Source organism: Thamnophis elegans, chromosome 5 (assembly GCF_009769535.1).
Source record: "Thamnophis elegans isolate rThaEle1 chromosome 5, rThaEle1.pri, whole genome shotgun sequence".
Taxonomy (NCBI): domain Eukaryota; kingdom Metazoa; phylum Chordata; class Lepidosauria; order Squamata; family Colubridae; genus Thamnophis; species Thamnophis elegans.
This window is the reverse complement of record NC_045545.1, coordinates 95,603,360-95,625,680: the sequence shown is the minus strand read 5'-3', so window position 1 is coordinate 95,625,680 and position 22,321 is coordinate 95,603,360. Positions and strand designations below refer to the sequence as shown.

Genomic DNA, 22,321 nt, shown 5'->3' with positions numbered 1-22,321 from the left:
AAAATAATAGAGAGGAGAGGAGAGAATAGAGGAGAGCAGAGAAAATAATAGAGAGGAGAGGAGAGAATAGAGGAGAGGAGAGAAAATAATAGAGAGGAGAGGAGAGAATAGAGGAGAGCAGAGAAAATAATAGAGAGGAGAGAGGAGAGGAGAGGAAATAATAGAGAGGAGAGGAGAGAAAATAATAGAGAGGAGAGGAGAGAGGAGAGCAGAGCAGAGAAAATAATAGGAGAGGAGAGCAGAGAAAATAATAGAGAGGAGAGGAGGAGAGGAGAGGAAATAATAGAGAGGAGAGAATAGAGGAGAGGAGAGAAAATAATAGAGAGGAGAGAACATAGGAGAGGAGAGAAAATAATAGAGAGGAGAGAGGAGAGAAAATAATAGGAGAGAACAGAGGAGAGGAGAGCAGAGAAAATAGAGAGGAGAGGAGAGAATAGAGCAGAGAAAATAATAAAGAGGAGAGAACAGAGGAGTGGAGAGCAGAGAAAATAATAGAGAGGAGAGGAGAGAATAGAGAAGAGCAGAGAACATAATAGAGAGGAGAGGAGAGAATAGAGAAGAGCAGAGAAAATAATAGAGAGGAGAGGAGAGGAAATAATAGAGAGGAGAGGAGAGAATAGAGGAGAGCAGAGAAAATAATAGAGAGGAGAGGAAATAATAGAGAGGAGAGGAGAGAATAGAGGAGAGCAGAGAAAATAATAGAGAGGAGAGGAGAGGAAATAATAGAGAGGAGAGGAGAGAATAGAGGAGAGCAGAGAAAATAATAGAGGAGATGAGATAAGATAATAGAGGAGAGGAGAGGAGAGAATAGAGGAGGAGAGGAGAGAATAGAGGAGAGGAGAGAAATAATAGAGGAGAGGAGAGAAAAGAATAAGAGAAGAGGAGAGAAGAGAGGAGAGAAAATGGGACAAGACAAGCTTTATATAGTCATTTTTCTATGTGCACAATGGCACACATTAAAATGAAATTCCGAAGAAGAAAAAATTATTTTTATACCCACATGTACACACACTATTACAACATAAAAAGGGCATACTTAACATTTATGGAACTGCTTAGTGTGTTTTAGAACAACTTTTCTACCTCTGAGTATGTTTGGTTTGCAATTTGCGCCATCTCCAATCTATTAAAGGGAGTGATTGGGCCTGTTGTCTTAAAAGGCTAGTTAGTTCTTGCCTTATGACTGGTTGCTTAGACATGAAAGTCAGCTAAGTGGCTTTGGGTGAAGCACCAGGAGATGGTGAGTTCTAGTCCCACTTTAGGCATGAAAACTAGCTGGATGATTTGGGGCTAATCACAAGATGCCTGTGAGTTCTAGTCCTGCCTTAGGCATGAAAACAAGCCGGATGACTGGGTCAATCACCAGGACATTATGAGTTCTAGTCCTGCCTTAGGCGTGAAAGCCAACTGTGTGACTTTGCGTCAATCACCAGGAGACTGGGAGTTCTAGTCCTGCTTTAGGCATGAAAGCCAACTGTGTGACTTTGCGTCAATCACCAGGAGACTGGGAGTTCTAGTCCTGCTTTAGGCGTGAAAGCCAACTGGGCGACTTTGCGCCAATCACCAGGAGACTGGGAGTTCTAGTCCTGCTTTAGGCATGAAAGCCAATTGTGTGACTTTGAGCCAATCACCAGGAGACTGGGAGTTCTAGTCTCACCTTTAAGCCGACTGGGTAACTTTGGACCAGTCACTCTCTCTCTCTGCCCCCCCCCCCCATTCCACAGGGTAGCTATTTCCTACTATTAGGAAAATAGTAAGATCAAGATGTTTGCTGCCTTGAGTTGTTTATAAGAAGATGATAAAGGTGGGATGTGAATAAATAAATATCTTAACCGCAAGGCCATCTGCTTCCGATCTCTCCCATTTAGGCGGAGCTCACCGTTGGAATCGGGGCCCTCGTGGCAGCTAATGACCGGATCCAAACCTACATGGCAGAACTCCAAGGCAGGTGCAGGAATATTGAGGTGGGCCCTGATTCCTCTTCCCATTTCTTCTGAAAACCAGGAATGTCTTCCAGCCTCCTTCACACGCCCAAACATTTTTCACTCGCTGCATTCACCCAAGTGAATGCTCTGTTAAGTGGAACAGAGAAATACAGGTAGTCCTGGAGTTATGACCGGAATGCTGCCTGCCCAACCCGGTGACCATCCCGATTTTATGACAATTTTTACAACGGTCATTAAGGGGATGCAGCGGTCATAAATGGGAATCCATTGTTTGCTAGGGGTGAGGTTTTGCTGACAATTGAAAAAGCGGAATTTTTCAGCAAAATCCACCGCAGAGTGTGGTTAGGTGACCCTTGCATATTGCAAATGAGCCAGTTTGATCTGGTGCTGTGATGGTGAACCAATGGTTCATGCAGAGCCATATCTGAGGGCACGCAAGGAGTTGTCCTACGTCAGCTCCAGCGCGCATGTGTGCACTGGCCAGCTGATTTTCAGCCTTCCAGAGGACGGGGGAGGCAGTTTTCGCCCTCCCCAGTCTTCCTGAAGCCTGAGGAGGGCAAAAAATGGCCCAGTGGGCCTATCGGAAGTCCAGAGGCTTCAGTGAGACCTGCGTGCATGTGCGCGGGGGAAGGGCATTGCATTATGGGTGTGGGCCATGTGCTATCGCGCACACCCGCACCCTTTTGGCACCCGAACAGAAAAATGTTCGCCATCACTGTTCTAGTAGTTAAGGCACCTGGCTGGAAAGCAGGAGAGCGTGAGTTCTAGTCCCAGCTTAGGCCTGAAAAAGTGACTGGGTGACTTTGGGCCAATCACCTGGAGACGGTGAGTTCTAGTCTCAGTTTAGACCTGAAAAAATGATTGGGTGACTTTGGGCCAATCACCAGGAGACAGTGAGTTCTAGTCCCAGTTTAGGCCTGAAAAAGTGGCTGGGTGACTTTGGGCCAATCACCAGGAGACGGTGAGTTCTAGTCCCAGTTTAGGCCTGAAAAAGTGACTGGGTGACTTTGGGTCAATCATCAGGAGATGGTGAGTTCTAGTCCCATCTTCGGCCTGCAAAAATGGCTGGGTGACTTTGGGCCAATCACCAGGAGACGGTGAGTTCTAGTCCCAGCTTCGGCCTGAAAAAGTGGCTGGGTGACTTTGGGCCAATCACCAGGAGACGGTGAGTTCTAGTCCCAGTTTAGGCCTGAAAAAGTGACTGGGTGACTTTGGGCCAATCACCAGGAGACGGTAAGTTCTAGTCCCATCTTCGGCCTGAAAAAGTGGCTGGGTGACTTTGAACCAATCACCAGGAGACGGTGAGTTCTAGTCCCATCTTCGGCCTGAAAAAGTGGCTGGGTGACTTTGGACCAATCACTAGGAGACGGTGAGTTCTAGTCCCATCTTCGGCCTGAAAAAGTGGCTGGGTGACTTTGGACCAATCACTAGGAGACGGTGAGTTCTAGTCCCATCTTCGGCCTGAAAAAGTGGCTGGGTGACTTTGAACCAATCACCAGGAGACGGTGAGTTCTAGTCCCATCTTCGGCCTGAAAAAGTGGCTGGGTGACTTTGAACCAATCACCAAGAGACAGTGAGTTCTAGTCCCATCTTCGGCCTGAAAAAGTGGCTGGGTGACTTTGGGCCAATCACTAGGAGACGGTGAGTTCTAGTCCCATCTTCGGCCTGAAAAAGTGGCTGGGTGACTTTGAACCAATCACCAGGAGACGGTGAGTTCTAGTCCCATCTTCGGCCTGAAAAAGTGGCTGGGTGACTTTGGGCCAATCCCCAGGTGAGTTCTACTCCCACCTCTGAGGGATTAGATGAAAGCATCCGGCACGATTCACTTAATAGCCATCTTGTTTAACAGTAGAAATTTTGGTCCCAATTGTGGTCGTACGTTGAGGACTATCTAGAGCAATGATGGCTAACTCTTTTCTCCTTGTGTGCTGAAATCGTGTCCGCCTGTGACCACACCCATAATGCAATGCTCCCCGCCCTCCCCTGCGCATGCGCACACAACCCCCTGTGCTCTCCCTGCCCCCCCGCGCATTAGTGTGACACACACACCCTGCTCTGCCTCAAACATGCACACGACCCCCCCTGTGCTCTGTTTTGGGCCTAGCGGGCCTCCCTGAAGCCTCCTAGGAGTAAACACGAGCCGCAGAGGGGGGGGGGGCGCAACCCCAGTGCTCCTCCAAACCCTGCACATTTGCATGTAACCACACCACCACCACCACCCGCATGACACCCCCCCCCCCGCACATGCGTGCACGTCTCCTGCATGCCCAGGAGAGGCCCGAAAACCAGCTGGCCGGCAGGAGGTGCGCACGCATACACGGTGAAGCTTAGCCTGGGCAACAGCTCGCGTGCCCGCAGAGAGGGAGGCATGCCAAAGGTTCGCCATCACGGATCCATAGTGTACAGCTAGTCCTCGACTTACAGCCATAATTGAATCCAGAATTTCCGTTGCTTTGTGAGAGATTTGTGAAGCGAGCCGTGTCCCATTTTACAACCTTTCTTGCCACCATCGCTAAGTGAATCTCTGCCCTTTTTACATTAGTCACGTGGTTGTTAAGTGAATCTGTCTTCCCCCCATTGACTTTGCTTGTCAGAAGATTGCAAAAGGGGATCACGTGACACCTCCCCCCCAGGACCCTGCGACCGTCATAATTGTGAGTCAGTTATCAAGGGGCTGAATTTTGATCACATGACCATGGGGGTGTTGCAATGGTCATAAGTGTGAAAAATGGCCATAAGTCACTTTTTTGAGTCCCCACATTACTTTGAAAGATGGTCACTAAATGAACTTAATAATACAATGCAATAGCAGAGTTGGAAGGGACCTTGGAGGTCTTCTAGTCCAACCCCCTGCCTAGGCAGGAAACCCTATGCCATTTCAGACTGTTTAAAGTCAAGGATTATCTGTATTTCTTCACCCACAAGCTGGATATAAAAGATGGAGCGAGTAAAGATATATAAAAAAATAGAAGGTGCAAAAGACTTTTATCTAAATTTGTTTGATGGCATCATTCTAGATGTGATTCAGGATGAATCAAGTATTTATGAAGGTACCAAGGGAAAAATCATCTCCCCAGTGCGATTTCAAACACTTTGAGTTCTTTCAAGTTTGTGTGTGTGTGTGTGTGTGTGTGTGTGTATGTATGTATGTATGTATGTATGTATGTATTAATTATATATATTAAAATATATACCTTTCACCCTGGCCTGGCTGATAAGGAGTCAAGCCCTGTAGCTCAATGGTTAACACATCTGCCTTAGAGGCAATAGAGCACAGGTTCGATTCCCAGCAAGGGTATGGCTAGCTGATGAGAGCTAAATAGCTTGAAATAGATCTATACTAGTCTCCCTTTATTTATTTATCAGCATAAATATAACAAATATAACAAAAAGGCAACAGTAAAAATATTGGGTTTCTGTCTGGATGGTCTCTTGTGACGAGCCGAAGACAGAGAGTGGAAGTGTGACCTTCCTCCCATATTTGGGCATACCAGGGGTTGTGACTTTAAATATATATATATATATATATACACATATACATACATATATACATATACATATACATATACATATACATATACATATACATATACATATACATATACATATACATATACATATACATATACATATACATATACATATACATATATATATATATATATATATATATATATATATAAAGGGGGGGGCAAAATTAAGCAAAAAATGCCCTGTTTTTCGCTCATTTCTGCCTTCCCAGCCCCCAGGAGCTCTCTGAAAGCCTCCTAAAGGCAATGCATGGCCATTTTGGTGAAAGGAGCGGAGTTTCTAGAGGCAAAAAATGCTATCTTCAGTGTATAAGACGCACCCAAATTTTCAGCCTCTTTTTTGAGGGAAAAAGGTGCGTCTTACACACCAAAAATATGCTGTGTGTGTGTGTGTGTGTGTGTGTGTGTGTGTGTGTGTGTGCGCGTGCGCATGTGCCGCACACACAGACACACACACACTTTCTAGGCACAGTTAAGCAATCAATCAATCTCATACTCTACATGGAGAACTGCTATGAAACTAATACACAAGAAGAGAGAGAGATGTCCTCACATGGGCTCCCTTATATATACAGCTTCTTAAAGTGGCAGTAACCCTGTAGATTCATCTTCATGTGGTGAAGATCTTGGTGTGCAGCCTTACAGCAGCTGGTCAGCTGTTAAATCGTCATTGCCCTGACAAGTTTAATTAAAAGAAGGAACAGGGATGACATTATAGCAGTCTTCCAATATCTCAGGGGTTTCTCCAGAGAGGGTGGGTGGGTGGGTGAACCTATTCACCAAAGCATCTGAAGACAGGATAAGAAGCAATGGGTGGAAACTAATCAAGGAGAGAAGCAATCTGGAATTAAGGAGAAATTTCCTGACAGTGAGGACAATTAATCAGTGGAACAGAAGTTACCTCCAGAAGTTGTGAATGCCCCAACACTGGAAGTTTTTAAGAAGAGATTGGACAACCATTTGTCTGAAATGGTTTAGGATTTCCTGCTTGAGCAAGGGGTTGGACTAGAAGACCTCCAAGGTCCCTTCCAACTCTGATACTCTGTTATTCTGAGGTCATTCATTCACAACCCTGGGTTCAAATAACACAATCCGCCAGTTGTATCTTCCACCACCCGACCAAAGTGTATTGTTGGGCAAACCCAACCTCGGCAACAAACCATGGTTTATTACCCTGGCAAGACCCTCTAACCTGGCTGTATCACCTGATCCTTCCTTCTCGAGCAGGCCAATTGCAAAGCTCAGAAGCAGGCGCTGGGTGAGAAGTTTGACCGCATGGGGGCAATTTTGGAAGAACGGAGGAAGATCATGCTTCAAAGGATCACGTATGAACAGGAGAGCAAGTCCCAGCACCTGAACGAGCTGAGCAAAGTTTGCAGTGACCACATCGAATCTTCTTCCAAGCTGGTGGACACAGCCTTGCAATCCATGGAAGAGCCTCAGATGTCTGTTTTTGTCCAGGTAAGAGTTTAACTGTTTAACTGTTTATTTAATTTATAGGCCGCCCAATCCCGGAGGACTCCGGGCGACTTACAGAAACAGACATTGAGAAAAATTAAAAACAGATAAAAACACGACAAATTTAAAAGACACAACATACACCCAATCTAAGCGGGGCTGGACCTCAATCCAGAGGTCAACAGCCCCAGGCCTGCTGGAATAGCCAGGTTTTAATAGCTTTTCGGAAGGCCATGAGAGTGGGTAGGGTCCGGACAGTGGTGGGTTTCAAAAATTGTTCGAACCTACTCTGTGGGTGTGGCCTCCTTTGTGGGAGTGGCTTGCCACCCATGTGACCGGATATGAAGATGCCGACGACACTTGTCAGAACCACCTTAAATTACCTCTCTCACTGCACTGGCATGCATAAGAATATGATGTAAACTTGTTTTTTAAAAGGCATCTTTGGTTTGCGTTAAAACAACTTCAACACACGCAACGTTCTGATTGCACCACAAACGCAGTAGTCATCCTCACCTTTCACAGAGGCCCTGAGTTTTATAAATGGGAGCATGATAGTGTAGAATAATCATATCCAAGGACCAGTGGTGGGTTTCAAAAAAGTTTGGAACCTCTTCTGTGGGTGTGGCCTGCTTTCCGGGTCCACTGGTGTAACCTCTTCTAACCGGTTCGGTAGATTTGACGAACCGGTTCCACCGAATAAGTGCGAACTGGTAGGAACCCACCTCTGGGTCCGGATCTCTGGGGGTAGCTCATTCCATAGGGCCGGAGCAGCAACAGAGAAGGCCCTACTCTGAGGTGTCGCCAGCCGGCCTTGTCCAGCTGATGGCACCTGGAGAAGGCCCATCCTGTGCGATTCTATCGGTCTTAGGGAGGTGTGCGGCAGAAGACGGTCTCGAAGATATCCGGGTCCTAGGCCATGTAGGGTGATAACCAGCACCTTGAATCGTGCTCGGAGACCAGTAGGAAGCCAGTGCAGCTCACGGAGGATAGGTGTAATGTGGGTGTACCTAGATACACCCAGTATCGCTCGCGCGGCTGCATTCTGGAGCCCTGACACCAGCAAAATGTAACATATATAGGTAGTACTCAAGGGTGGTGCCATGGTGGAACTCTTGCCTCACAACCAGGAGGCTGTGGGTTCGATCCCAGGTAGAGGCAGATATTTCTCTCTCTGGGCACACTAATACTATATCTGCCGAATAAAATTCCTCATTGGCAACAGGAAAGGCATCGGGCCAGTAAAGACTCAGCTCCATTCAGTTGTGCAGGCTCCACCCCACGAGGGATTACGGGGTCATTAAAAGAGGATGATGATGATGATGATGATACAGATAGTCCTCAACTTATCACCCCAATGGAGCCCAAGTGAAATGTTCGTTAAGTGAGTTTGCCCCATTTTACGACTTTCCTGGTCATGGTTGTTAAGTGAATCTGGACTTTGCTGGTTAGGAGGTCGCAAAAGGGGATCACATGACCCCAGGACACTGCGACCGTCATAAATATGAGTCAGTTGCCAAGCATCTGAATTTTGATCATGTGACCAATGGGAAAGCTGCAATGGTCGTTAAGTGTTAAAAAATAGTCATATTTTTCAGTGCTGTTCTAACTCTGAACGTTCGCTAAATGAACTGTTGTAGGTCAAGGACAAATTCTGTACACATTCTGAACTACAATGTAGTTTTGAGAAGTATATTTAGTGTAGTATATACTGTAGTATATTATATTTATACTATAGAGCAGCATATTTAAGGCTCATCTTTATGGCCTGGTAGAATTTCAAGCAGTGTCACAAAATGGCTGCCCTGCTAGTTATAAAAAGCCAAGGTGCTCCTGAGCTAAGCTCATCTCGTTTGACTACAAAGAGAAATGCAGGTAGGGTTGGTTATTTTGAGGACCACATGACCCCGAGATCAAGGGTGGGATGCGGCCGGTTTAACATCCCATTCGATGAGCGCATGTGTGGCCGAAGCGGTGAAAATGGAGCATTTAGAAGCTCAGCTGCTTATCTTCCAAGTCAGCAACGGTAAGTAGAACAGCTGGGGAGGGGAATCAGCTGTGCCGCGCGATTGAGATAAGCTAGGACTCCAAGATTCCACTCAACAGTAGTAACTGCGAGAGGGAAGTTGGAGTCCTAGTGGACAACCATTTAAATAGGAGCCAGGCGTGTGCAGCAGCTGCCAAAAAAGCCAACACCGTTCTAGGCTGCATCAACAGAGGGATGGAATCAAGATCACTTGAAGTGTTGATGCCACTTTATAAGGCCTTGGTAAGGCCACACTTGGAATCCTGCATTCAGTTTTGGTCACCGTGATGTAGAAAAGATGTGGGGACTCTGGAAAGAGTGCAGAGAAGAGCCACAAAGAGGATTAGGGGACTGGAGGCTAAAACATATGAAGAACAGTTGCAGGAACTGGGTATGTCTAGTTTAATGAAAAGAAGGACCAGGGGAGACATGATAGCAGTCTTCCAATATCTCAGGGGTTGCCACAAAGGGAGTCAAACTGTTCTCCAAGGCACCTGAGGGTAGAACAAGAAGCAATGGGTGGAAACTAATCAAGGAGAGAAGCAACTTAGAACTGAGGAGGAATTTCCTGACAGAACAATTAATCAGTGGGACAGAAGTTGCTTCCAGAAGTTGTGAATGCCCCAACATTGGAAGCCTTTAAGAAGATGTTGGACAGCCATTTGTCTGAAACGATATAGGGTTTCCTGCCTAGGCAGGGGGTTGGACTAGAAGACCTCCAAGGTCCCTTCCAACTCTGCTATTGTATTGTAAGCTAGAAAGCAGGAACTAAAGGACAAGATAGGGTGGGGGTGGGGGGAGCAGCTGATCGTCGGAGCTAAAGGTTCGCCTGAATACCACCTCTGCCCAGGATGCTGCAACTTTCATAAATATGAGTCAATTGCCATCCAAATTTTTATCATATGACCAGGGCATGTTGCAAGTGTGAAAAACGATCATAAGTCACTTTTCTCAGTGCGGTTGTAACTTTGAACGGTCACTAAATGAATGCTAAGTCAAGGATGACCCCGTATCCTACCCGAGGTGGTGCAGTGGTTAGAGTGCAGCACTGCAGGCTACTTCAGCTGACTGTTAGCTGCAGATCGGCTGTTCAAATCTCACCGGCTCAGGGTTGATTCGGATTTTCCTTCAAGTAGCCAAGTTTCTCTTGATTCCTCCTCCTCCTCCTCTTTTCTTCTCTTCTCCCACCTTTGTTTCATTCATTTTCTCCTTTCCTTTCTGCCTCCATCTCCCCTCCTCCTGCTCCTCCTTTTTCACCTTCCTCCCTCCTTTCACTTCATTCATTTTCTCCTTTTCTTTCTCTCTCTATATCTCTCCTCTTCCTCCTCTTTTTCTTTCTCTATCTCCCTTCCTACTTTGTCTTCTCCTTCTCCCCCCTTCCCTTCCTTCGACGCGAGCCGAGGTGGTGCAGTGGTTAGGGTGCAGTACTGCAGGCCACTTCAGCTGACTGTTATCTGCAGTTCAGAGGTTCTAATCTCACCAGCTCAAAGGTTGACTCAGCCTTCCATCCTTCCGAGGTGGGTAAAATGAGGACCCGGATTGTTGTTGGGGCCGATATGCTGACTCTGTAAACTGCTTAGAGAGGGCTGAAAGCCCTATGAAGCGGTATATAAGTCTAACTGCTATTGCTATTGCTAACTGCTTTCTCACACTGTTTTTCTTACATCGTTTCTTTTTTGGATTTGATCTTCTTTCGTCCAATGTCTCAGAACGCCAAAGTTCTCATCCGAAAGTGAGTATGATTTATTCTCTTAGAATATCCATGCTTTTGGGAATCAAAAAAAAAATGAATAAAACCGAAGGTTTCCACGTGTAACTGTGTGCCTCCCCCTTCCTTCAGAATTTTGGAAGTGAGTGACAGCTGCCAGCCAGAGGTTCTGGAGCCGGGATACGACAACATGGAACACTACACGGTGGACTTCAATGCGGAGGAACGGATCCTCTATCAGCTGGATTTCATTAAAGGTCATAGAATCATGGAATCGTAGGGCTGGAAGCAGGGGTGGGTTGCTAATCCCGTTCCAACTGGTTCGGTTGGAACGGGGCCGGGGGCGTCCTCGTGCACGCGCGCAGTTCATGCATGCGTCTTAGCGCCTGCGCGATGCTCCAGCTGCTCGCGGAGACTCACGCAGGCGCTGTATGTGCCATGCGCCTGTGTGGAAGCGCAGAAGCCTTCAAAGATCGGTAAGGAGCGCAGGCGGGGGGGTGGGCCCTTCGCCGTTCCCGGAAGTTACTTACTTCCAGGTTTGCCGACCAACCGGTTCGCGGGGACCGCCGCGAACCGGTTGAAACCCACCCCTGGCTGGAAGGGACCCTGGAGATCTTCTAGTCCAACCCCTCCTTATACCATTTCAGACAAATGGCTGTCCAGTCTCTTCTGGAAAACCTCCAGTGATGGAGCACTCACAATTCTGGGAGACAAGCTTTTCTACTGATTAGACAGAATAATAGAGTTGGAAGGGACCTTGTAGGTCATCTAGTCCCACCCCCCGCCCAAGCAGCAGACCCTACACCATTTCTGACAGATGGCAGTCCAGTCTCTTCTTGAAAGCCTCCAGTGATGAAGCTCCCACAACTTCTGAAGGCAACTTCTGTCCCATCCGGTTGATTGTTCTCACTGTCAGAAAACGTCTCCTTATTTCCAGGTTGAATCTCTCCTTGATCAGTTTCCATCCATTGTTCCTTGCCTGGCCTTTGGAAAATAGCCCCCTCCCCTCCTCTTTGTGGCAGCCCCTCAAATATTGGAACACTGCTATCATGTCTCCCCTGGTCCTTCTCTTCACTAGACTAGCCATGCCCAGTTCATGCAACTGTCTATCGTATGTTTTAGCCTCCAGTCCCCTAATCATCCTGGTTGCTCTTCTCTGCACTCTTTCTAGAGTCTCAACATCTTTTTTTATAGTGTGGTGACCAAAACTGGATACAATATTTTAAGTGTGGTCTTACTAAGGGTTTATAGAATGGTATTAGTACCTCCCTTGATCTTGATTGTATCCCTCTGTTAATGCAACTGAGAATTGCATTGGCTTTTTTGGCTGCTGCTGCACACGGCTGGCTCCTATTTAGCTGGTTGTCCACTAAGACTCCAAGATCCCTCTCCCAGTCACTGCTATTAAGCCTTGTTTCATCCAGTCTATATGTGTCCTTTGGGTTTTTCTTGCCTAGGTGTTAAGACTTTACTTTTCTCTACATCGAATTTCATTTTGTTAGTTAGGGCCCAGGGTTCAAGTCTCTCAAGACCCACCTGGATCTTGAGCCTATCTTCTAGGTTGTTGGCTATTCCTAACAACTTAGTATCATCTGCAAATTTGGTAAGTTCCCCTTCTATTTCCTCATCAAAGTTGTTTATGAAGTTATTGAAGAGTACTGGGCCTAAAACGCAACCTTGTGGTACCCCACTGCTTCCTTCCTTCCATGAAGACATAGACCAGTGGTAGTCAACCTGGTCCCTACCGCCCACTAGTGGGCGTTCCAGCTTTCATGGTGGGCGGTAGGGGTTTGCTGTAACTCTGCTTTATAAATTTTATAAAGTAAAGTTACTTCCCTACTTTATAAATCACCATTACTGTGGAACCGGTGGGAGGTTAGAACATTTTACTACTAGCGGAGATACAAAAGTGGGCGGTAGGTATAAAAAGGTTGACTACCCATGACGTAGACCCATTAAGGCAGTGTTTTTCAACCTTTTTTGTGCAAAGGCACACTTTTTTCATGAAAAAAAATCACGAGGCACACCACCATTAGAAAATGTTAAAAAAATTTAACTCTGTGCCTATATTGACTATATATAAAGTAATTTTCCCACGGCACACCTTACACTATGTCACGGCACACTAGTGTGCCGCGGCACAGTGGTTGAAAAACACTGCATTAAGGATTACTCATTGAGTACGGCTTGTCAGCCAGTTACGAATCCATCTGGTGGTGATGCAATCTATCCCATTTTTTCCAACTTACCAAGAAGTACCATATTTTTCCGAGTATAAGACACATTGGAGTATAAGATTGAAGGAGCCGAGGTGGCGCAGTGGTTAGGGTGCAGTACTGCAGGCCACTTCAGCTGACTGCTATCTGCAGTTCAGCGGTTCTAATCTCACCGGCTCAAGGTTGACTCAGCCTTCCATCCTTCCGAGGTGGGTGAAATGAGGACCCAGACTGTGGGGGCGATATGCTGACTCTGTAAACCGCTTAGAGAGGGCTGAAAGCCCTATGAAGCGGTATATAAGTCTAACTGCTATTGCTATTGCTAAGATGCACCAAGGTTTTGAAGAGGCAAATTTAAAAAAAATGTTTTGCACTGTGCAAATCTCCCAAAAACGGTCCATTTTTCGTGAAAATGGGCCCATTTTTTTTTTTAAAAAAGGGCATGTATAGCCTTTAGGAGGCTTGTAGAGTGCTCCTGGAGAGGTCGAGGGGAAATGAGCAAAAAAATGGCCCATTTTTTTGTGAAAACAGGCATGTATTTTGCCAACAAAAGGGCATGGATAGCTTTTAGGAGGCTTATATAGTGCTCCTAAGTACTGGGGGGGTGGAATTGAGCAAAAAACGGCCTATTTTCTGCTTATTTCTGTCCTCCCCAGCTCACAGGAGCTCTCTAAAAGCTTCCTAAAGGCTATGCATGGCAATTTTGGTGAAGGGGGCGGGGTTTTGGGAGGCACAAAATGTATTCAGTGTATAAGACGCACCCAGATTTTCAGCTCTTTTTTGAGGGGAAAATGGTGCATCTTATACTCCGAAAAATACGGTAGATTGTGGTGTCCTTTGTTGAATGCCTTTTCATTGTCTAGGAAGATTCTCAATCATCCAGGTCAGTCTTGTCCCAAAAGTGCTTTTTCCAATAGGCAATTGGACTTCCTTGCTTCGTTTTTTTCCCCCCTTTGAAAACATTTCGCTTCTCATCCAAGAAGCTTCTTCAATTCTTCAGAACTGGCTCTTCAGAACTGAAGAAGCTTCTTGGATGTGAAGCAAAATGTTTTCAAAGTGGGGGAAAAAATGAACCAAGGAAGTCCTTGGAATCTTTGAAAGCGTTTGATGTTCATCCCATGTGTCTTTGTTCTAGTTGAAGACCCCGAATTGGCGGCTGAGGAAGAAGGGGGCTGTGGGGAATCAGAAGACATCTTAGGAGAGGCTGAAGCAGAAGGTGGTGAGAGGGATGAGAACCTCAAAGACCCTTGGCAAGGATTATCTCCTCTGGTCAACGGGACGAGGAATGGTGCTGCCATTGCGGGAGGAGCTTCAACCCCAGAGCTCACTCCATCTCTAGCTGAAAGGAGCCAAGAATTATGGTCCAGCCAGCAGGTAAGAGCCCAATCCCGATCTCTTGATCCAGAGATCCCACTCAGATTTCTGATTCGGGTTAAGGTCATCTTCCACCTAACCCCTCGTTGCAATTCAGAACTCCTGAGTTAAGATATTTGAATTAATATGAATTAATGGAAGAGATGCACCAAAACATGTTGTAACCAGCTGATATACTTTTTTTATAATATATACCTGTGTTTTTTCTTTTTCTTTTTTCTTCTTTTGTTTTTCTTCTCCCCCCCCCCCCGCCTTGTTTTTGGTTCTTTTTGTCTTCTCTGTGTTTTTGACTTTTTGATTTTTTCTTTTCCCACTGGTGTGGGCATGTGTTGTTTAAGTAACAAAATAAAAAAAATTTTTTTTTAATTAAAAAAAAAAAGTATGAATGATTTGAGGTAAAAACATGTTCAAATAATGGTAGTGAAATGAGAATTGTGATACATTGATAATAAGATATGCAAAGATTTTTGATTTATATAATATAATATGAACTATAAGTAATGACTGTTGAAGAAATGCATGAAGGTTATCTGTAACCAATCGACATGCTTTCTACAAGATGTAATGAAGGATGATTTTTTTTGTGTGTTAAAATAAAAAAAATCATATTAAAAAAAAAAAAAAAGAACTCCTGAGACAAAGTCCATCAAAGTAAGATTTTATTAAGAGGAGGAGATTCATATTGGCACTTCTGGGGAAAATCCGAATCTGAAATCCCGCGAAGTCACACTAAAACCCACACCCTGCCCCGTCCAGTGACATTCGCATCACATGGCCCAATCAATCCCCTGTTTCAGCTGCCGCCACACTTCGCTGACTCCACTCCAGGTGCCAGCAGCCCGACCTTGACCTCATGGGAAAGAACGTTGACCAAAGATGGATCTGAGCCTGACACTCGAAAAGCTGGAAGCAATTTGTTCCAGCTCCGCTTGGTTCTTCCTCTGCCATCTTCTTCCTTTTTCTACTTTCTTTTCTCTTGATTGAGTATAGTTTCGATGCAAAGTTTCTCAGTTCTCACTTTCCCAGTTGGTTCATGTGAGAAGCGTCCCTTATTCCCCTTACTCCTGCTTTGCTCTGACACCAGCTTGAACTTCATGTTAGTGGGCACCACCAAGAAAGGATTTTCCCAGGGGGCTAGAAATTAAGTTTTTAATTAAGAATTAAAAATTAAGAAATTAAGTTTTAGAAGAGGAGATTGAAGGAATCAGATGGTTTTGACTTTGAGAATAGAAGAGTGAAGGAAAACATGATCACCTTCTCTCTCTCTCTCTCTCTCTCTCTCCACATTCTCACACGCACAAACCCATCCAATTACCCATCCATCATTCAAACAAACATCCAAACAAACATCCATCCAAACAAATAATCATCCAAACAAACAAACAAACATCCATTCATCCATCTAACTAAACTTACATACATACAATCACCCACCCACCCACCCACCCACCCATCCATCCATCCATCCATCCATCCAAACAATCAGCCATCCATCCATCCAACCATCCATCCACCCACCCATCCACTCACCCATCCGTCTATCTAATCTTACATACATACAATCACCTACCCACCCACCCACCCACCCATCCATCCATCCAAACAATCAGCCAGCCATCCATCCATCCATCCATCCATCCATCCACCCATCCATCCATCCACCCATCCACCCACCCATCCGTCCATCTAATCTTACATACATACAATCACCTACCCACCCACCCACCCACCCACCCACCCATCCATCCATCCATCCATCCATCCATCCATCCAAACAATCATCCATCAATACAAACAAACAAACAAACAAACAAACAAACAAACAAACAAACAAACAGTCTACCACATTTATATGGTCCCCCCTCTCTCGGAAGTGACTCTGGCAGTTTACTACTCTCCAAACACCTGGGAAATGGTTTCATAGAAGAAGCTGAGGACACAGAATATTTAGTTCAGTAATCAGGTTAACCATGAATGGTCTTTCATGTTGGTATGTTAGTTAGACGCTCATGTGCCCAATGATTCTTATGCCCATATTGTTCAAATTCCAGATATAGGTAGTCCTTGACTCACAACCATTATTGGCACCAGAATTTTTGTTGCTAAGCAAGACAACAGCGTGAGTCACACCCGATAACAGATAGCTCTTTCCCTTGAGTTTCGATCAAGATTTTACTGTAATGTAGCCTGTTTTGGGAATCACGTTAGGCGAGTGCTGGTGATTTCCTAGGATTTACGTTCAATGTGTGGTATACACCCAGTTAAGAAGTGTCTTAGAAACTCTACACTCTTTCTACAAGGAAACGGGTAGATTGATAGTTTTTCCCCCCCAACTGGATTTATTTTTAAACAAATCTATTGTAGATTGATTTATGCCTGGTGATCCGATATGGAAATGGGCCCAAAGCTACCACAACATTCTCAAATCCAGGATTTTGTTGAATATCCAGATTTACATTCCCTTTTTTTTCATCTTCTGGATATGCATATGTTTTAGGGTCAGCTTGATGGAGGACTCCAGGTGACCGATTCCACTTCACCCTCACCTCTGCCTGAGGGTGACCTAGCAGATAATGGACCTCCTCAAAGCATGGAGCAATCTCCTGGAGAAGATTTCAGCACCACGGAGAGCTCATCAGAGAACGGAGAGGGTGGTGGCCAGGAAAGCCACCGAGAACCTGAAGGAGAACATGTCCTGCTACACGGAATGGCATCCACCACCAGCCAGGTTTGCTACCTTATTAGCTATTGAGGTTCCTCTGAGTGATTGAATGAAGTCAAGTCATGACCCCCCCCAAAAGATTTCTGGGCCCCATAAAAAATTGTATGCATTTTGAAATTATTTCTTTACAGAACAGGTGCTCCCAAAATGTTCTGACCTAGGCTTCCCAAGAGCACGAAGCAGACCCCTTGTCACGATAAAAAAACCCATTTATTTAGTTTAAAGGGAATTCCTCTCCAGCAAAGTCCCGGCTGACAGTCTTTCAAGAGATTTCACAACTACAGACTTTTATCAGGCTTGGAGAGTTGCCAGGCCGATATCCTCCAAACTCCATGCTGTAGCAGACAATACTTGGCAAGAAATCAGGAAGAGATCTTCACCCTAAGGAATTGAACCAATTGTCTCCTGCAAACTCCACTCCCCTTTCGCTCCTCTTTATTCCCTATGGGAGGGGCCATTCACCATCCACCTGTGCCTTTACTCCTGAGTCAGTCCTTGTTCCTTAGCTGTTCCCCTCTCCTGGCAGTTCTGCGCATGCACACACCAGAAACAGGCTCCAGCTGTTCTTCTGCCTCACTAATCTCCGACTCCGAAGGCAGCTGAGAACTGTCAGACGTCCCTGACCCCCTCTCTGCCTCCAACGCAGAGCCCTCGTCAGAGCCTTCCCCAGACTCCAGGACTGGCCCAGGTTCCTCCCCAACCTCCTCACTGTTCGACTCTGCTGCCAGCTCTGCTGGCTACTGGCTGGTCACAACACAAAGGTGCTTTTTCAAAAGGCAACTGGACTTTCTTGCTTTTTATTCCCTCGAAAACATTTTGCTTCTCATCCAAGAAGACGAGAAGCGGAATCTTTTCAAGGAAACGAAAAATATCCAAGAAAATCCAGATGCCTTTTGGAAAAGCACTTTTGGGATAGCCATGAGCTGGATGGTTGAGAATCTTCCTGCTCCTACAGTTCAGGTAGTGCTTGATTTTTGACCAAAATTGAGCCCAAAATTTCTGTTGCTAAGCGAGACAGCTGTTAAGTGATCTTTTCTGCTTTTTAAGATTCTTTCTTGCCACAGTTGTTAAGTGAATTGCTGCCGTTGATTAGTTAGTAACCAGATTGTTAAGTGAGTCTGGTTTTCCCATTGACATCGCTTGTCAGAAGGTCGCAAAAGCGGATCACGTGACTCCAGGACCGTCATAAATATGAGTCAGTTGCCAAGCATCTGAATTTTGATCACATGACAAATGGGAAAGCTGCAGTGGTCATAAGTGTTAAAAATAGCCATATTTTCCAGTGCTGTTGTAACTTTAAACAGTCACTAAATGAACTGTTGTAAGTCAAGGACAACCTGTGTTGCATATTTAATTCTCCTTGCATTATCCCTTCTGGTTTCTTTTCTCCATGCAAAAATCTTGTGAGACATGTTTTGATTGAAAGATAAATTCAAATTTATCCAGTGAATCCCATGATCAAGTGAAGATCTCAATCCAGGTTGGGTTAATCTAGCTGCAGTTGTATAAATGTAAATGTAAATGTAAATAATATAGATTAGATATAGATATAGATATAGATATAGATATAGATATAGATATAGATATAGATATAGATATAGATATAGATATAGATATAGATATAGATATAGATATAGATATAGATAGAGATATAGATAGAGATATAGATAGAGATAGAGATATAGATATAGATAATATAAATGTAAATGTAAATGTAAATGTAAATGTAAATATATATAAATATAAATATATATAAATATAAATATAAATATAAATATAAATATAAATATAAATATAAATATAAATATAAATATAAATATAAATATAAATATAATATAATATAAATATAATATAAATATAAATATAAATATAAATATAAATATAAATATAAATATAAATATAAATATAAATATAAATATAAATATAAATATAAATATAAATATAAATATAACTATAAATATAAATATAAATATAAATATAATATAAATATAATATAAATATAAATATAATATAAATATAAATATAATATAAATATAAATATAAATATAAATATAATATAAATATAAATATAATATAATATAATATAAATATAAATATAAATATAAATATAAATATAAATATAAATAATATAAATATAAATAATATAAATATAAATATAATAATATAAATATAAATATAAATATAAATATAAATATAAATATAAATATAAATATAAATATAATATAAATATAAATATAAATATAAATATAATATAAATATAAATATAAATATAAATATAATATAAATATAAATATAAATATAAATATAAATATAATATAAATAAATATAATATAAATATAAATATAAATATAAATATAAATATAAATATAATATAATATAAATATAAATATAAATATAATATAAATATAAATATAAATATAAATATAAATATAAATATAAATATAAATATAAATATAAATATAAATATAAATATAAATATAAATATAAATATAAATATAAATATAAATATAAATATAAATATAAATATAAATAAATATAAATATAAATATAAATATAAATATAAATATAAATATAAATATAATATAAATATAAATATAATATAAATATAAATATAAATATAAATATAAATATAAATATAAATATAAATATAAATATAAATATAAATAAATATAAATATAATATAAATATAAATATAAATATAAATATAATATAATATAAATATAATATAATATTAATATTAATATAATATAATATAAATATAAATATAAATATAAATATAAATATAAATAATATAAATATAATATAAATATAAATATAAATATAAATATAAATATAAATATAAATATAAATATAAATATAAATATAAATATAAATATAAATATAAATATAAATATAAATATAAATATAAATATAAATAATATAATATAAATATAAATATAAATATAAATATAAATATAAATAATATAAATATAAATATAAATATAAATATAAATAGTAACATTTTAAAATGGTCTTGATGCAGTTTGGTATAAGATGTGATAAACTAAAAGACTTTTTAAAAAAATCAGCCACAGCTAGGATTTTAGAATGCTCTTTATTGGTGTGGGGAATTACAACAGAAATCTTAAAAGCCTACAATATACATTAAAGGCAGGCCGGGCTTTGATCCCATCACGATGATTGGCATTTTGACTTTTTAAAACTATACCCGAAGGTGCATCCCTTCCCACTCTCGTCCCAAAGCAACTGGAGTGGTCTCTGTAGAACTGGTTGCAATGAGTCATCAGGATGAGTCATTAAGGAAATAAGCCATGAATTAACCCGGCTCTCTTCCTGAGGTGTAGGTTTATTAATACACCTTTTTCTACGTGATAGCAGCCTTCCAATATCTCGGGGGCTGCCCCAAAGAAGAGAGGCTCAACCTATTCTCCAAAGCATCTGAGGGCAGGATGATAAGCAACGGATGGAAATTAATCAAGGAGAGAAGCAACCTAGAACTAAGGAGGAGTTTCCTGACTGTTAGAACAATTAACCGGTAGAACAACTGGCCACTGGAGATTGTGGGTGCTCCAACACTAGAGGTTTTTAGTACAGGTAGTCCTTGACTTACTGTCCGACTCTGCTGCCAGCTCTCCTGGCCGCTGATGGGCCACAACAGTTGGGTCACGAAACATCTGCAAGAAAACAAGCAAGCTCAGAGACCCCCCTCCCTCCAGTTCGACCCTGAGCTACTCTCTTCCATCTGGAAGCTTAGTGTGTTACGCAGTTGTAGTTACTAGACTTTTACTTGACCTGATACACTGTGTGAACTTAAGTCTAGAGTCTAGGCCTTCTTGTTTCCATCTTTATGTATGGAAGCCGTTCTTGATTCTCCTAGCCTTTCTCGTGTTTTTCCCCAGCCTTCTGTCTCCAGTCCCGCGGCTGACCGATGGAGAAGTGAGGACTTCGCGGAACCTCTGCTTAGCAGCTGCTTCAACCCCACCCTTTGGCTCCACGATTAAGACCAGTTGGCGGGAGGTCGGATCTACCTATTTGGTATTTGGTATTTATTGATGCTTATAGGCCGCCCTTTTCCCTGAGGGGACTCAGGGCGGCTTACGTAAAATAAAGGGGGGGGGGTATACAGACAATAGACACAAACAATACATAGAAATAAAATAGTAAACAACATTCATTCATCATTCGGGTGGGGGCAGTTATCTTTGTCCACAGGCCTGACGGGATAGCCAGGTCTTTAGGGCTGTGCGGAAGGTCTGGACGGTGGTGAGGGTACGAATCTCCACGGGGAGATCATTCCAAAGGGTCGGAGCTACTACTGAAAAGGCTCTCCTCCTTGTAGTTGCCAGTCGGCATTGACTGGCAGATGGAACTCGGAGGAGGCCTAATCTATGTGATCTTATTGGTCGCAGGGAGGTAATTGGCAGGAGGCGGTCTCTCAAGTACCCAGATCCACTACCATGAAGAGCTTTATGAGTGATAAGTAGCACCTTGAAGCGCACCCGGAGATCAACAGGTAGCCAGCGCAGCTCGCGGAGGATAGGTGTTATGTGGGTGAACCGAGGTGCACCCACAATCACTCGCGCGGCTGCGTTCTGGACTAGCTGGAGTCGCCGGATGCTCTTCAAGGGCAGCCCCATGTAGAGCACGTTGCAGTATTCCAGCCTAGAGGTCACAAGGGCCCGAGTGACTGTTGTGAGGGCCTCCCGGTTCAGGTAGGGTCGCAACTGGCGCACCAGGCGAACCTGGGCAAATGCCCCCCTGGTCACAGCCGTCAAATGATGGTCAAAAGTCAGCTGTGGGTCCAGGAGGACTCCCAAGTTGCGAACCCTCTCTGAGGGGTATAGAGTTTGACCCCCCAGCCTGAGCGATGGAACACCGATCGAATTATTGGGAGGAAAGCACAACAGCCACTCAGTCTTCTCCGGGTTGAGTACAAGCTTGTTAGCCCTCATCCAGTCCATAACGGCCTCAAGACCTCGGTTCATCACGTCCGCCGCTTCATTGAGTTGGCACGGGGCGGACAGATACAATTGAGTATCGTCCGCGTATTGATGGTATCTTATCCCGTGCCTCCGAATGATCTTACCTTACTTCTCTTGGTCCACGGTGACACTGTTCTGCAAAACATCCTGTTCTGACCTCCCTTGTCCCACACCAACACACTCTGAGCCAAAGATAAGTCACGGCATTTAATTAAGAGACAGACAGGTCCTTGGCAGCAATCCAGCACAGATAAGGCTTGGCAGCAATCCAGCACAGATAAGCCGTGGCAGCAATCCAGCCTGCCAAGCTCACAATAATGTCCTCCGACATTAGTTCCTGCGTTGACTTCTGCAAAAGG

General features: G+C 43.0%; 1 protein-coding gene across 1 annotated transcript in view; it reads left to right on the top strand.

Annotated features, from left to right (window-relative positions):
* The window catches only part of LOC116509476 (tripartite motif-containing protein 54-like), a 28,334-nt gene extending 7,353 nt beyond the window's left edge, over nt 1–20,981 (top strand). Inside the window, exons 4-10 of the mRNA XM_032218627.1 lie at nt 1,869–1,964; nt 6,704–6,937; nt 10,670–10,692; nt 10,801–10,925; nt 14,020–14,258; nt 16,756–16,986; nt 20,880–20,981. Coding sequence (XP_032074518.1) covers nt 1,869–1,964; nt 6,704–6,937; nt 10,670–10,692; nt 10,801–10,925; nt 14,020–14,258; nt 16,756–16,986; nt 20,880–20,981 — 1,050 coding nt within the window. The remainder of the gene's footprint in view (nt 1–1,868; nt 1,965–6,703; nt 6,938–10,669; nt 10,693–10,800; nt 10,926–14,019; nt 14,259–16,755; nt 16,987–20,879) is intronic.
* The last annotated feature ends 1,340 nt before the right edge of the window (nt 20,982–22,321 follow it).